Consider the following 13,543-nt stretch of genomic DNA (forward strand, 5'->3'; position numbering starts at 1 on the left):
GATTCATGAAAACCTTCAGTCCTGGTCAGGTCACTGTTACCTGAAGATGAATGAGGCCCAGGCAAAGTTTAGACATTGGGGCAATGACATCCATTTAACTGAATCACAGCCACATAATTGAGTGAGAAGGGAGGGGAGGGAGGGAGGGAGGGAGACAAAACCCACCAACAATAAGCCAGTGAGGTAAAATGTTAGCAACAGGTGAATCTGGGTAAAGGGCATATATATGGACGTTCTTTGTATTATTTTGCTTTTTTGAACTTTTTTGCAAATTTTGAATTATTTCCAAATAAAAAGTTTTTTTTAAAAAAAATTGAGGATGAGGGCACTGCAAGGGGTTCCAAAGGCTTCATGGTATAAACTTGTCTGTTCAGAGCTGAGTCAGTATCCCAGTGATGGTAGTCACCATGGCAATTATATTGCTTGAATAGTCATAAATGGGTAATTCTCAGGCAATAAAATCTAGAGTGCTTATGTTACTTCTATGGGAGAACGTGAGAGAATTTCCTTATTGCTTACCCTAGAGAAAAGGAAAAAAGTTCAGGTTTTTTGTTGACAAGGCCAGTTGGAGGTTTGGCAAGTGTTTTCCCAACATCTGCACCTCCAAACAAGCAGATTGTTATCAATACACTGTCCTTTAGTCAGTAACTCCTGAGAGCCGCATTCTACCCATGGTTGATTCATGAAAGCCTTGAGTCCTTGGTCAGGTCAGTGTTACCTGGAGATAAAGATGGCCCAGGCAAAGTGTACATATTGGGACAACGACTTCTATTCTGTCTATGAGCAACACTCCCCAGGATGACCCCGGCAGTATCATGGCGGGTTTGGGAGAGGAAGAGTGTCTAGTAACCTCTCAGCGGGCTCGCAAAGGCCACACTGTCTGATCTTGCTCAGTGGGGCCTTGTGCTCCCAAAAGTGGCCACCATCCCTGCTCGTCTCCTATGGGATCCACTGTGGAAAGGGTGAGCGGGACCCAGCCTCTGCCCACACTGTGGCTGGGCTAACAGATGTAAAATACGGGATGAGTTCATTCAAGCACACTTCGCAGCCAGACAGAAACCTCCCCCTCAACCTCACCCGCTTCTGGAATGAGTTAAAGCATAGCTTGCACTATACTCCCAAATCTCCACTTTGGACCATGGAGTCATGAAGCTGAATGTTTGATCCTAACCTTTCATCTGATACAGATGGGACTGTTTGGGGGACTTGGAAGTTCAACCATATAATGAAAGTGATCTGCCTGTTTGCCAGTGTATGTGAAACCAAATTGGGACACGGCATACAGGGAATTAAACCCAGGTGTCAAAATAGGCTTGCGGTCGCAAACTTCATTCTATTTCTTTTCTGGTCATATCACATTTGTCCCTTGAGAAGGGAGAGTTGTGAACAGGAGTCCACTTTATTTGCATTGGGATTAGATGTTCTCTCTGGCCACAAGTAAAAGCTGTGCTCAAGGGTCATAGCAGAGGAGAAAATGGGTATTGGGGGAGAAATAGGGCAGTAAGTGGGAGGATGAACTGGGAGAGAGATGGTCTCTGCTCGCTACCTGCACCTCTAGAAGAAGCTACAGAGATAAATGACCCATGATCTTCCAGCACTGACCCCCAAGGTCTGACAAGGAGACAGCAGCCCTGTGCCCCTGGACATTGAGGGCCAAGGGCACCAGTGCTGCCTTACAGCTGTTTTAGAGCATAGCCTGGCCAGAGCTGGAGTGAGTCAGTGAGAACGTGCCCAGCCCTCCAGCCAGTGGGTCCTGCATCCCATTCATGCCAGGCATCGCAGTCTCAGTAATCATAATCTGGTGATACCTTATTGAGCCTCTACAATGTTCAATCACCGCATTGAACACTTTCCATGTGTTACCTTATTTATTCTCATGACAGCCTGCCCTCTTTTAAAGGTGAGGAAACAGAGGCTGAAAATGCTGACCTGCCAAGGTCGAAAAGAGTGTAAGTGGTTGGTGGAGTGAGGATTGGCAGCCAGGACAGTCTGGCTTCAAATTTCATGTGCTCTTTTGCCACACTGTACGCAGCTACACACACACACACACACACACACACACACAGAGAGAGAGAGAACATGTTGGATTTTCCAGCCTCTCCTTCAAAAAAGAGCATGGTGTGGCTTGTCATAATGATCTTAGGCATTCTGCAGTCACATCTACTTAGAAAGATGTAGTGATGGTGACCAGAAAGCCTGGGAATCTTTAGGCAAATGATGCCTTATCACTTGGCTGGGATTGTCTCTGTTGGGGAGCTTCACAATCTTGGTTTGGGCTGCCAAGAAGGACAGAAGGTTCGGTCAGAAGTGATGAGCAGTGTGAGTGGGAACTGTTAATGGGCTGGGCTGGCTCCAGTGCCAGGGAATGGCCAGTCTCCTACCCCCAGGTCATTTGCCGTCTTCTTCTTCCATCTTTGCAGCCAATCTCAGTTTGAAGTCCAGGGCGGTGGCTCTTGGGGAGCAGCCAATGTACCAGGGGCCAGTGCACTGCATTGCAACCATTGTGAGGAATGAGGGCCTGGCCGGGCTGTACCGGGGGGCCAGTGCCATGCTGCTGAGGGACGTCCCGGGCTACTGCCTCTACTTCATCCCCTACGTGTTCCTGAGTGAGTGGATCACACCTGAGGCCTGCGCAGGCCCCAGCCCCTGCACTGTGTGGCTGGCGGGCGGCATGGCAGGTAAAGGCGGCTGGGCTGGCCAACACTGCTCTGGGACAGCAGGGGAACCTGCTGTAATCTTCTCAGCCCTGGGGGAGGGCAGGACTCATCCAGCCACTCATCCAGCACTTTGTTAAGTACTAACTCTGTGCCAGGCCCAACAAGGCAGGAGAAGGGCTAGGAGTGGGGTCCCCCCCCCACCATGTTCTTTCATCCCTTTGCCTCTGGAGCTGTGGGAGTGGCAGACCCTATTTGGGCTCATTCAACTTTCAGGCAACAGAGATATTCTGAGCACTTACTGTGTGCCAGGCATTACTGGACTTTGGAAAGGAAACCTGTTATCATGGTTCACCTGTACTGAATGTCAGCATACTGCAAACTTTCTAATGTGAGGATTTCATTAGTTCTATAAGGTGGGAATTGATATCTCCATCTTTACAGATGAGAATTCTCAGGTTCAGAGGTATTAAGTAGCCCACCCAAGATCATAAGCTGGTGCAGACAGGATAGCAGGGACTCTGCCGTCAGAATAATACAAGTTCAAATTCACACTTACACATTTTCTGAGTATGGACTTGTACCTTAGCCTCCCTGTGCAGAACCCTGCACCACATCCCCATTTCACTGAGGGTCAAAGTCAATGTCCTTGCAATGGTTCTCCAGACCTCCTGTGGCTCCCTGTTACTCTCTTGACCTCATTTTCCACTCCTGTCCCCAGCTCAGACACGTTGGTCTCTTTGCTGCAACTAGACCATGCCCAGCTTTCTCCTCACTGCAGGGTCTTTGTACTTGCTGTTCACACTGCTTGGATTTAATAGTGGGGAGGCCACTGGGGACTTTGACAAGAGCCATTTTGGTGGAGAGAAGGGTGTAAAAACCTGATTGAAGTGGGATCAGGAGAGAATGGGGCAAAAGAAATTGGAGAGCCCAAATATGCACAACACTTCTGAGGGATTTTGCTGGGCTGTAGTGAGGAACAGAGAAAGGGGGCTATCACCAGAGGGTCATATGGAAGCCAAGAGAGCACTGCTTTTTAAGGAAGCTGATACTATGGCATTTCTGATGCTAATGGGAAAGATCCAACAGAGAGAAGAAAATCATTCCTCTTGCTTTTCCTCCTCTTCCTTATCATCATCATCATCACTAGCTATGCTTTATGCTCATAGCAAACACATAACAAAGCCCATGTCTTAGCCACCAAACAACAGTGTTCTCCCTCTGCCCCCATGTGTCTGAGGCCCATTCGATGCCCAGCTCCTAGCAAGAGCTGTCAGGACTGGCTGGCTGGCTGCGAGGACACAAGGCCCCATCTGTGCTCCTTTCTGGTGAGAGCAGGTGTAGTGGCCTGGCAGGCAGATCTCCTTGTGTGATGACCTCGCCCGTGGGCTGAGGGACAAGGGAGTATAACATGGCAGCACCTGGGGACGTGGCCCCATTATCCTGGCAGAAGGCAGGAGGGAGTTGAGTTGAGGCCCAAAGAGGCTCCCAGAGGGCCATGGGCAGGAGGCCCAGGGGCTGGAGGCAAGATGGGCAGAGGGCCCAGGGTGGGCTAAGGTCTCTTTTGGGAGCTGCTGGGCAGCAATTACAAACCTTGCAAACCAGCTATCCTGGACTTTGTCATCAGTTTGCTTTTCTCTCCCCATACCAGAACGTGCCAAATTCTGTGTTTGCACAGTAACCTGGCATTGTTTTACTAGAATGCTTTAAAGTCACAAAAGTGCTCAAACCAGGGTATCTGAGCTTACCCAGTGACAATGATGCAGCGGTGTGTGGTCTCAGGGCTTCCATTTCACATATTTGGAGAGGAAAGAGGTTTTAATAAAACCTGTCCCTGCCCCCTTTTTTGTAATCTCTAGGCTAGCCTTCCCTGGTGAGCAACCTACCTGACATGTTTGTTCAGCTTCTCTGTGTTCACAGTAAATCCTGCCTCCAGGGAGCTGCAAGCCTGCAGCCTCATGCCTCCCCCCTGGGCTCTCTCTCCTGGTGCCCTGGGAAGGTGCTGCAAAGGACTTGTGGAGCCTGCTCCTGTTTCTCCAATAAAACCTGTCTATAAAGGCTGCCTCACATTGAGCAGTGGCTGTGGACTGGCACTGTGCTCAGTGCCTCATGCAGTCCTCCCAGCTGCTCCGTGAAGACAGGCACTGCTGCCGCATTTTACAGATGAGGGGCCCAAGCCTGGGAGTGGGTAGGAGACTTCAGCCTATTTCCACAGCGAGTGGCGAGGGAGGATCAGAAACAGATGTTGCAGATCCCGACAGTGAGCTACTTCTGCTTCCCCTTGCCCCTTATTAAGTTTCTGAATGGCAGAAATCTGCAGGGGTCCAGGCCCCTTCAGACCCCCACCAGACAGTCTCTGATACGTGTCATTTCTCTCTCTTTGCAGGAGCAATTTCTTGGGGGACAGCTACTCCCATGGATGTGGTGAAAAGTCGACTGCAAGCTGATGGTGTTTATTTAAACAAATACAAAGGTGTCCTGGACTGTATCTCCCAGAGTTACCAGAAGGAAGGTTTTAAAGTAAGCCCCACAGCTGTCCTGCAGGGTCAGTGTCCATCCCTGGAAGGTGGTAGATATTTGGGGTGTGTGACACTATAGAGAAGGGAATCAAGAGGCTGGGGTGCTGATGGTTACCACTTACCAAGTGCCACAGTGGGGACTGCACCAAGCGCTTCACTTGGGACATCAGGCAGGTGGCAGAGGTTGGCATGCAACCCACCTGACTGAGGTTCAAGTTAGAGGTATGTGCCAGGCACAGTTCTGGGAGCTGGGCACAGAGCATAAACAAAAGAGGCAAAGCCCATGCTCTCATGAAGCTAATGTTCCTGTGAGCCATCAGAGGGACTGGGTCTCAAGGCTGCATTAATACTAAGCTTGTGAAAACTAAAGCCCTCAGACATTTCCTCCCAGAAGCCTTTGTCAAATCAGATTGCCCCTCTTCTGCAGAACTGGTTAATTCTTTAAGATTAAAGGCAGGACTTTACATTGACTTCTGCAGTTCCATCCTTTAGATTTGTCCCTTTGATCTAGCTTTTGGGGTCATTGGATACTGTCCCTTTCACACAGCATGTTAGCTATCCTCCTTAACACTGGGTTATCCAAAACTCTGGATCTTCCCCCAAGTTGGGGGCGGGGGAGTAAAACAGGACCTCAAGGAACTTGCTGTAAGAAGAGAAGAGGTAGGTATGGAAATAGCTGTCATCCATGGTGGTGTGGCCTGGAAGGAGGGGTCGAATTCATCTGGCAGGGCTTTGGGATGCAGCTGGCCTAGGAAGGGAGCTGATGGGTCAGGAGGCCTGGAGGTGAGCGAGTGCTCAGCCAAACCCTGGAGCCATCCATGCATGGAGCAAGTCGGATCCTGGTAACATTAGCACTTCTCTCTAAGGTCTAACCTTTCCGGAATTCCACAGGCTCACCAAGAGTGACTGAATAACAGTGAGGAACTGGGTCAGGCTCCGAGAGGAAAATTCCATGCTGGTGCCCACAGAAACTCCCTGTGGGCCAGGGCTTGGCTCTGCTCTGTGAGGCCAAGCCAGGCACGACTCAGCTTGGAGTGTGAGCCTCCTGTCCATAGTGCTGGGCTCTGGAGGAGCCGTGGGCCACTTCAGACAGACAGACAGACCACCCTCCAGCAGCTGTGGCCTGCCCTGCCGCCAGGCCCACAGAAAGCAAAGCACAGACCTGTCGGCTTTTACTCTGAGTTTTCAGAACACACAGCCTCCAGGCCAAGTCCCTCCCCATGAAGCTACAATGGCTCCCACTGCCCAGAGTCAAGTCCACACTCTTCCCTGGCCTTCAAGGACCCACACACTCTGGCCCAGCACTTTCTCTGGGCTGCTTCTCACATCCGACACTCTGGGCAGGCTAACAGCCTGCCATTCCCCTGAGGGGCCAACTTTCTTCCACCACTGGCCCTCTTCTGGTCCTCTCTGCCTACATGCTCCCCAGACCTGGCTTGCAGCCTCTGGCAGTCCTCCCACAGCCACCCCAAGGTGGATTACGGCCCATCACCTTCTGTGCAGTCGGTATCTCCCCCATCACAGCCCTTCTCACACTGTTCTCCAATCACCCGTGATTGTCTGTCCCCCCATTAATAATCCCAGGCAGGGCAGCGAGTGCAGGGCTGTGTGTGTGGTTTACCTCTGAGTCCCCAGCACCTGCAAGTGTTTGGCCCAGAGCAGACCTTCCATAAATGCTTATTAAATGAATCAATGGATGAATGACTGAATGAGTGAATAAATCAACAGTCTCTGAGCTGAAAGAGTCCTGGTAGTGGTGACCTGGGGAATTCCTGGACTGGGGGGAGTGCTCTGAGCCCTGAGGGGCAGAACCACAGGGCAACTGACCCTGGTGCCTTGGGGAGCTTGTCTACCTACAAATGCTCCTCTCCATCTATCCTGGAGTCATCCAACCTCACTGCACTGTCACAAACCCCTTCACACAGCCACCTCTGTGTGGAGCAAAGGACATCCAGGCGCTCCTCCAGGCTCCTTATTTCAGATGACAACTCTCCAAGAAGGAGCCATGCCCACATGGCCCCAGATGGTCCTCACAGTGGGCAGAGAGTGGGTCCCAAACCACCAGGCCTTTCTTCTGTCTTTACTCGGGGATGCCCCACAAGTCCATGGGCTTTTGATTTGTCCTGTCACAAAGGCTGCTCTACTGGTAATCCTTAAGTGGGTTACAAAGCACTGCACAAATGGGACACCATTGTCATTATTTTACCTCCCTTCTAATTTCTTATAATCATTGAGTTCTTCATCCACAGGAAAGTGAGAACAAGTGGTAATGAAGATGGGCTTAGGGCTTTGGGCCCTGCCTCAGTGAGCCACAGTAGAAAATGTTTGAGAAGGGGCACTCCATTGAGCCAGAGCCCAAGCCAGCTGGGAACTGGAGCTGTCCCTCAGGCTCTGGGAAAAGCCACTCTGCCTCCTCCTGATGCTGCTGCTAGAAATCGGCTTTTGAGATAACCTCATTTTCCAACACTGTGTGGGTTGTTTTTCATGCTACTATTTATGCTTATATGAAAAAATCCGCATGTACCACATACATAAATATTCATATGCACATATATATGCTTGTACATGCTGTGACTACTTTTGTGATATATGACAAGAAACTCATAACAGTAAATTCCTTTGAGAGAGGACAAGGGACCACAGGAAGGTCATTGATAGAGTCGTATACCTTTGGAATCTTCCTATGTTCATATAGCATGTATTTTTTAACCAATTAATAAAAAGTTTTTAAAATTAATCTTGTGACATCTGGTCAATGAGGTGGTTAATCAAACTGAGTATTGCTATCTCTATATAAAACCTGTCTTTGGATAAATACTATGGACCAAATACCATTGAGATTAAGAAATCAATCATTTGGCCTCAGCTGGCTTCTAGCTCTTCATTTTTTATGGAGCGTGGTAATTTTTGAAGGAATAATATCAGCAATATTTTTGCCTCTATAGACTTTTTAGAATAATGACACATTAATATTTTGGGGAGACAGACAAATACATCTCAAATAAAAACAGCATCCTATTTGAGTCTCTCTTTTGTCCCTCTGTACTTGTTGGTTGAATTCCGAACTGTTTCTGCTAAAAAAAATGCAAAAGACGATTGAGGCTGCATTTGGGCTTCACCCTTTTGGGAGAGCAGCTCCTGTTTAAAAAAAAAAGAAGGACTGTAAAATAATGAGGACAGAAGAGTTCTAAGTTTATCCATCCTTAAAACATAAGGACAGAAATGAAGTTCTCTCTATGTGACATCTTTTTACACTAAATAGAGTCTCAGTGACCAGCCTTTCTTCATGGGCTATGATGTCCAACTCCTGGTCTTCATGCCAGGGGCACCAGCAGTGTCCTGCTTAATGGGTGGTGACCAGAGGTGGGTGCAGCATTCCCGCTGTGATCTGACCAGGGCAGAGGCTTCCCCTCCCTCACTCTGCCCACTGTTCCTCTATTAATGCCACATGGGCATGGCTCCTTCTTGGAGAGTTGTCATCTGAAATAAGGAGCCTGGAGGAGCACCTGGATGTCCTTTGCTCCACACAGAGGTGGCTGTGTGAAGGGGTTTGTGACAGTGCAGTGAGGTTGGATGACTCCAGGATAGATGGAGAGGAGCATTTGTAGGTAGACAAGCTCCCCACGGCACCAGGGTCAGTTGCCCTGTGCTTCTGCCCCTCAGGGCTCAGAGCACTCCCCCCAGTCCAGGAATTCCCCAGGCCACCACTACCAGGACTCTTTCAGCTCAGAGACTATTGATTTATTCATTCATTCAGTCAGTCATCCATTGATTCATTTAATAAGCATTTATGGAAAGTCTGCTCTGGGCCAAGCACTTGCAGGTGCTGGGGACTCAGAGGTAAACCACACACACAGCCCTGCACTCGCTGCCCTGCCTGGGATTATTAATGGGGGGACAGACAATCACGGGTGATTGGAGAACAGTGTGAGAAGGGCTGTGATGGGGGAGATACCGACTGCACAGAAGGTGATGGGCCGTAATCCACCTTGGGGTGGCTGTGGGAGGACTGCCAGAGGCTGCAAGCCAGGTCTGGGGAGCATGTAGGCAGAGAGGACCAGAAGAGGGCCAGTGGTGGAAGAAAGTTGGCCCCTCAGGGGAATGGCAGGCTGTTAGCCTGCCCAGAGTGTCGGATGTGAGAAGCAGCCCAGAGAAAGTGCTGGGCCAGAGTGTGTGGGTCCTTGAAGGCCAGGGAAGAGTGTGGACTTGACTCTGGGCAGTGGGAGCCATTGTAGCTTCATGGGGAGGGACTTGGCCTGGAGGCTGTGTGTTCTGAAAACTCAGAGTAAAAGCCGGCAGGTCTGTGCTTTGCTTTCTGTGGGCCTGGCGGCAAGGCAGGTCACAGCTGCTGGAGGGTGGTCTGTCTGTCTGTCTGAAGTGGCCCATGGCTCCTCCAGAGCCCAGCACTATGGACAGGAGGCTCACACTCCAAGCTGAGTCGTGCCTGGCTTGGCCTCACAGAGCAGAGCCAAGCCCTGGCCCACAGGGAGTTTCTGTGGGCACCAGCATGGAATTTTCCTCTCGGAGCCTGACCCAGTTCCTCACTGTTATTCAGTCACTCTTGGTGAGCCTGTGGAATTCCGGAAAGGTTAGACCTTAGAGAGAAGTGCTAATGTTACCAGGATCCGACTTGCTCCATGCATGGATGGCTCCAGGGTTTGGCTGAGCACTCGCTCACCTCCGGGCCTCCTGACCCATCAGCTCCCTTCCTTGGCCAAGCTGCATCCCTGGGGTTGCCACGGTGTCCTGAGGTATAGGCACCTCCCCTGACAGAAGGTCACCTGACATCCTGGCCAGTGACAGCAGCTCATGCGGACTCTGACACCGCAGTGCCCAGACATGGAGGAAACTGGGGAAACATGAAAAGCTGGTTTCCAGTTTCTTAAAATGAACAGTTCTGTTTTTTAAACTTAGTAAATGATACAGAGAGAGAGGTCAGGTTTATATCTTATGCCTGGCAGTTCTCAGGTCATTTATGCTTGGGTGGGCATTTACTTTTAGATTGTTGTTTCTTCTCAGAGAAATTAAGAACAGCTCCTCCCCACTGCACCCTTCACCAAAGCCCTTGTCTGTTCTCATCACTTTCTGGGTTATATTGTAATTGTTCCTGAAGGGGGCTTATGTCCCCCAATAGGTTATAAACTGCCCATGGGTTGGAACCTCATCACTTTCATCAGTGTCCACCGAGCACCAGCAGGAAGATTCAGGGAGGAGAGGTAGATCACGGAAAGTGTTTGGGAAGCATCTTATCATATTCCCTAGCTGTGGAAGACAAATACAGGTGTCATGTTGTAGTCAAGGCAGAGTTTAGCAGCTCGTTGATATGGGCCATTCCTCCTGAGCAGTCAGTCATGATCAGGATTGAGTCCTGCTCCCCATTCGGTGATGACTGGGTGCTCTGTCCGCTTAGGACTTCCAGATTCCTGAGGCTTGCATGTGTGTGTGTACATGTGAGGGAGACGGAATCATTAAGCAAGTGTCTGTAAGTGTTTGAGGATCTCAACAGCTCGCCTATAGTATTCAGTGTATGTGTATCAGAGTCTGAGAGGAAAAGCGACATTAGATGTGACATGGGGCAGGGCAGGAGCATGACTGGGGCATCCCGTGTGGTCTCTGCCCGCACAGGTCCTTTGGGCTCTGGCTGGGGATGGGGGCCTGGATGGGCAGCACCATAAGCCGTTTCTCTGCCCCTGGGCGGTGGCCCCACAGAGGGTGGGTGAGTCCCCTGCAATAACGGGGACTCGTGCGGGAAGGTGTTTTTCAGAGGCATCACGGTGAATGCTGTGCGGGGCTTCCCCATGAGCGCTGCCATGTTCCTTGGGTACGAGCTTTCGCTGCAGGCCTTCCGTGGGGACCAGGCGGTGCCGAGCTCATGAGTGCAGGTCAGTGTGCCTCCTGCCTGGCCAGACCGCCTCCCGGAACTTGGAACTCTTCTTTGCTATGAGAACATTGTGGCCTTCTGAAATGCCCCTCTGTCATTTGCTTCATATCTCGACTGTGGGAGCTCTGCGACTAGAGTTTCCACCTTCTCACCATCAGATAGCAGTTCTGGAATGCCCACCGGTGACTGCTGGTGTGCCCCGGCCTCAGCACCTGAGTTGGCACAGGATTTGCCTGCGTATAGCCAGCTCACCTATCCGTTTTCCCAATCAGTGCTTCAACAGCCCTTGGAGAGAAGTGCTTTTAGCTTCCGTGTACCTAGGACCAGAAGTGAGGACTCGAACCAGGGTGCCCACCCCCAGCCCATAGTGGGCCCAGACTTCAGAGCCTGAGTCTGAGAGCCACCAATGGGCTCCTAAAGCCCAGAGGACAGGTCTTTGCCACCATTCCTTGCCTCCCACACCCCCTCTTTTTCCTTTCTCACTGTAGAAAGATCATTGCAGAAATCTGAGCAAGTGACTCCATGGCTCAAATGCCCTCAGTGGCTCCCCATTGCCCTCTAGATAAAGCCTGTCCTTAACCCTGCCTCCTTCTCCAGCCTCCACCCTGAGCCTTGGCTCATGCTGTTCTCTCGGCCTGACACCCTTCTCTTGCTCCTCCCCCCTTGTCCTTGGCTTCACTAACTCTGTTGTCCAGTTGGTGTAGAAGTCTCCTCCAGGATGCCTGCTTGATTTCTCACCGGGATGAGTGTGCCTCACACAGCCCACTGCATCATGAACTGCCTGATGCCTCCCTCTGGTGCCCCGCACACAGCCTGGTGCACAAGTGGCCACTCAGCCACATTATCGGAGGGGTGGATGATCGACCTGCAATATCCTCTCAGGGCCTCCGCTTCCTCCTCTTGCTTTTCCTCCCTGGTTTCTCCTTCTCTGGCTCCAAAATGCTTACCTGCAAAGTTCAGAAGACACAGTGGGGTGAGTCGCTGAACTTTCTAGTCCACCAAGAAATCATTTTATTTCAATCTTGGTTACTACAGTTTCTTCCAAGAAACATGGTCTTCATCAGGAAGGTCTAGAAAACCTCCCTGTTGCCTCCTCTGTGGACTGGCAGGGGTGTTTTGGGACAGCAAAGTCCTGCTGGGAAGCATGGGCAGTGCCAGATCCTGGATGACGGGAGAGGGCACAATCAGCCAGGCTGACTAGAGCTAGCCCTACAAGCTGGCTTTACATGCAGTACTTTTAGCTTGTTACTAAAGCACCGACATGCACAGCTTTCCTGGTTTTTTGCCCCCTTTTTTTTTTCTAAAAGGAAAAGGGTAGCAACACATTTTGTATAGTCAAACATCTCGGGTAAAGAGTTACCACATTTGGGTGATGTCCACAGCAGGGGAGAGAAGTTGTCTTGTTCTTAAGCTGTGTTCAGATAGCAGCCCTTTCAGCAGATAAAAGTAACTTTAAAAAAAAATCCTATAATTAAATCAATGCACTTTTATTGTAGATAACATAGAAAATACAAATACACAGAAAGAACGAGATAAAAATACCTGTAATCACAAGACCTCGTTATTATTTTTCCAAGTGTTTTTACATGTATCCCAGAATTGGGATCCTACTTTATACAATGTCTTATAACCTTCTTTTCCTATTTAATAGTTCAGTATTGTTTTTCCATGTCACTCAATCTTCAACTACAGGATGGTTTTAATGCCAAAACCCCACAGGTCCCAGAGTGGCTAGACGCTTGCCCAGCCCGTCATATGCTGCCACTTGTAACCCCCTGTTGACTGGCTACTTCAGGAGGAAGTTTCTAGCAGGCCACATCATGATTGTCCTGGATTTGGCCTTTCAAAGAAGTGACAAACCCAATTGGAAGCTTTTCTTTCTGAAAGCACTCTCTCTTGCAAGGGACTTGGACATCTGTCTCCCTTAGGAAAGGGGACTGCTAGGTGGGGGGAGGCTGGTGCCTTTTAGGTGGGAGAGTGGGATTCCCAGTGACTAGTCTAAAGCCTTGTCTTGAACAAGCCTTAGCCAATGAGCTCAACTTCCTGATCTACCCAAGAACACCAAGGCCTTTTAACAAGTCCTGGATTTTAATTTACCAAGTAGCTCTGAGATTTGGGACAGGTCACACTCCAGGTCATCACTCTTTGAAGAGGCGGAAACTGATGCCTCCCTTATCATCTAGACCAAGGGCAGAGTGACGATGTCTAGTAGAGAACTAGGGGGCCCTACAGTTCCTAAGAAGTGGCAGATGGCAACTAGTTCCAGAGTCCCTGGGCACAGGTGGCAGGAACAACATGAGAATTGTTTCCATGTGCCTGCAGGGAATAGAGGACCCAGCTCCAAGCAGCATTTGCATTCCTTCCAACACCACAAACAGAGCTCTCCCCCATATCCCCAAAGTCCCATGCAGGAAGATCACTTCTTTTCATTCATCCGCTAAGTTATTACTTTCCCAGGCTACACGTAGTCACTACTACATGTAGTAGTG

The 13,543-nt window shown here is 50.0% G+C and overlaps 1 protein-coding gene across 1 annotated transcript in view; it reads left to right on the top strand.

The window, feature by feature from the left end:
- Positions 1-11,049, top strand: part of SLC25A48 (solute carrier family 25 member 48) — a 43,282-nt gene extending 32,233 nt beyond the window's left edge. Inside the window, exons 6-8 of the mRNA XM_063087635.1 lie at positions 2,421-2,678; positions 5,041-5,174; positions 10,927-11,049. Coding sequence (XP_062943705.1) covers positions 2,421-2,678; positions 5,041-5,174; positions 10,927-11,049 — 515 coding nt within the window. The remainder of the gene's footprint in view (positions 1-2,420; positions 2,679-5,040; positions 5,175-10,926) is intronic.
- The last annotated feature ends 2,494 nt before the right edge of the window (positions 11,050-13,543 follow it).

This window comes from Cynocephalus volans, chromosome 2 (assembly GCF_027409185.1).
Source record: "Cynocephalus volans isolate mCynVol1 chromosome 2, mCynVol1.pri, whole genome shotgun sequence".
Taxonomy (NCBI): domain Eukaryota; kingdom Metazoa; phylum Chordata; class Mammalia; order Dermoptera; family Cynocephalidae; genus Cynocephalus; species Cynocephalus volans.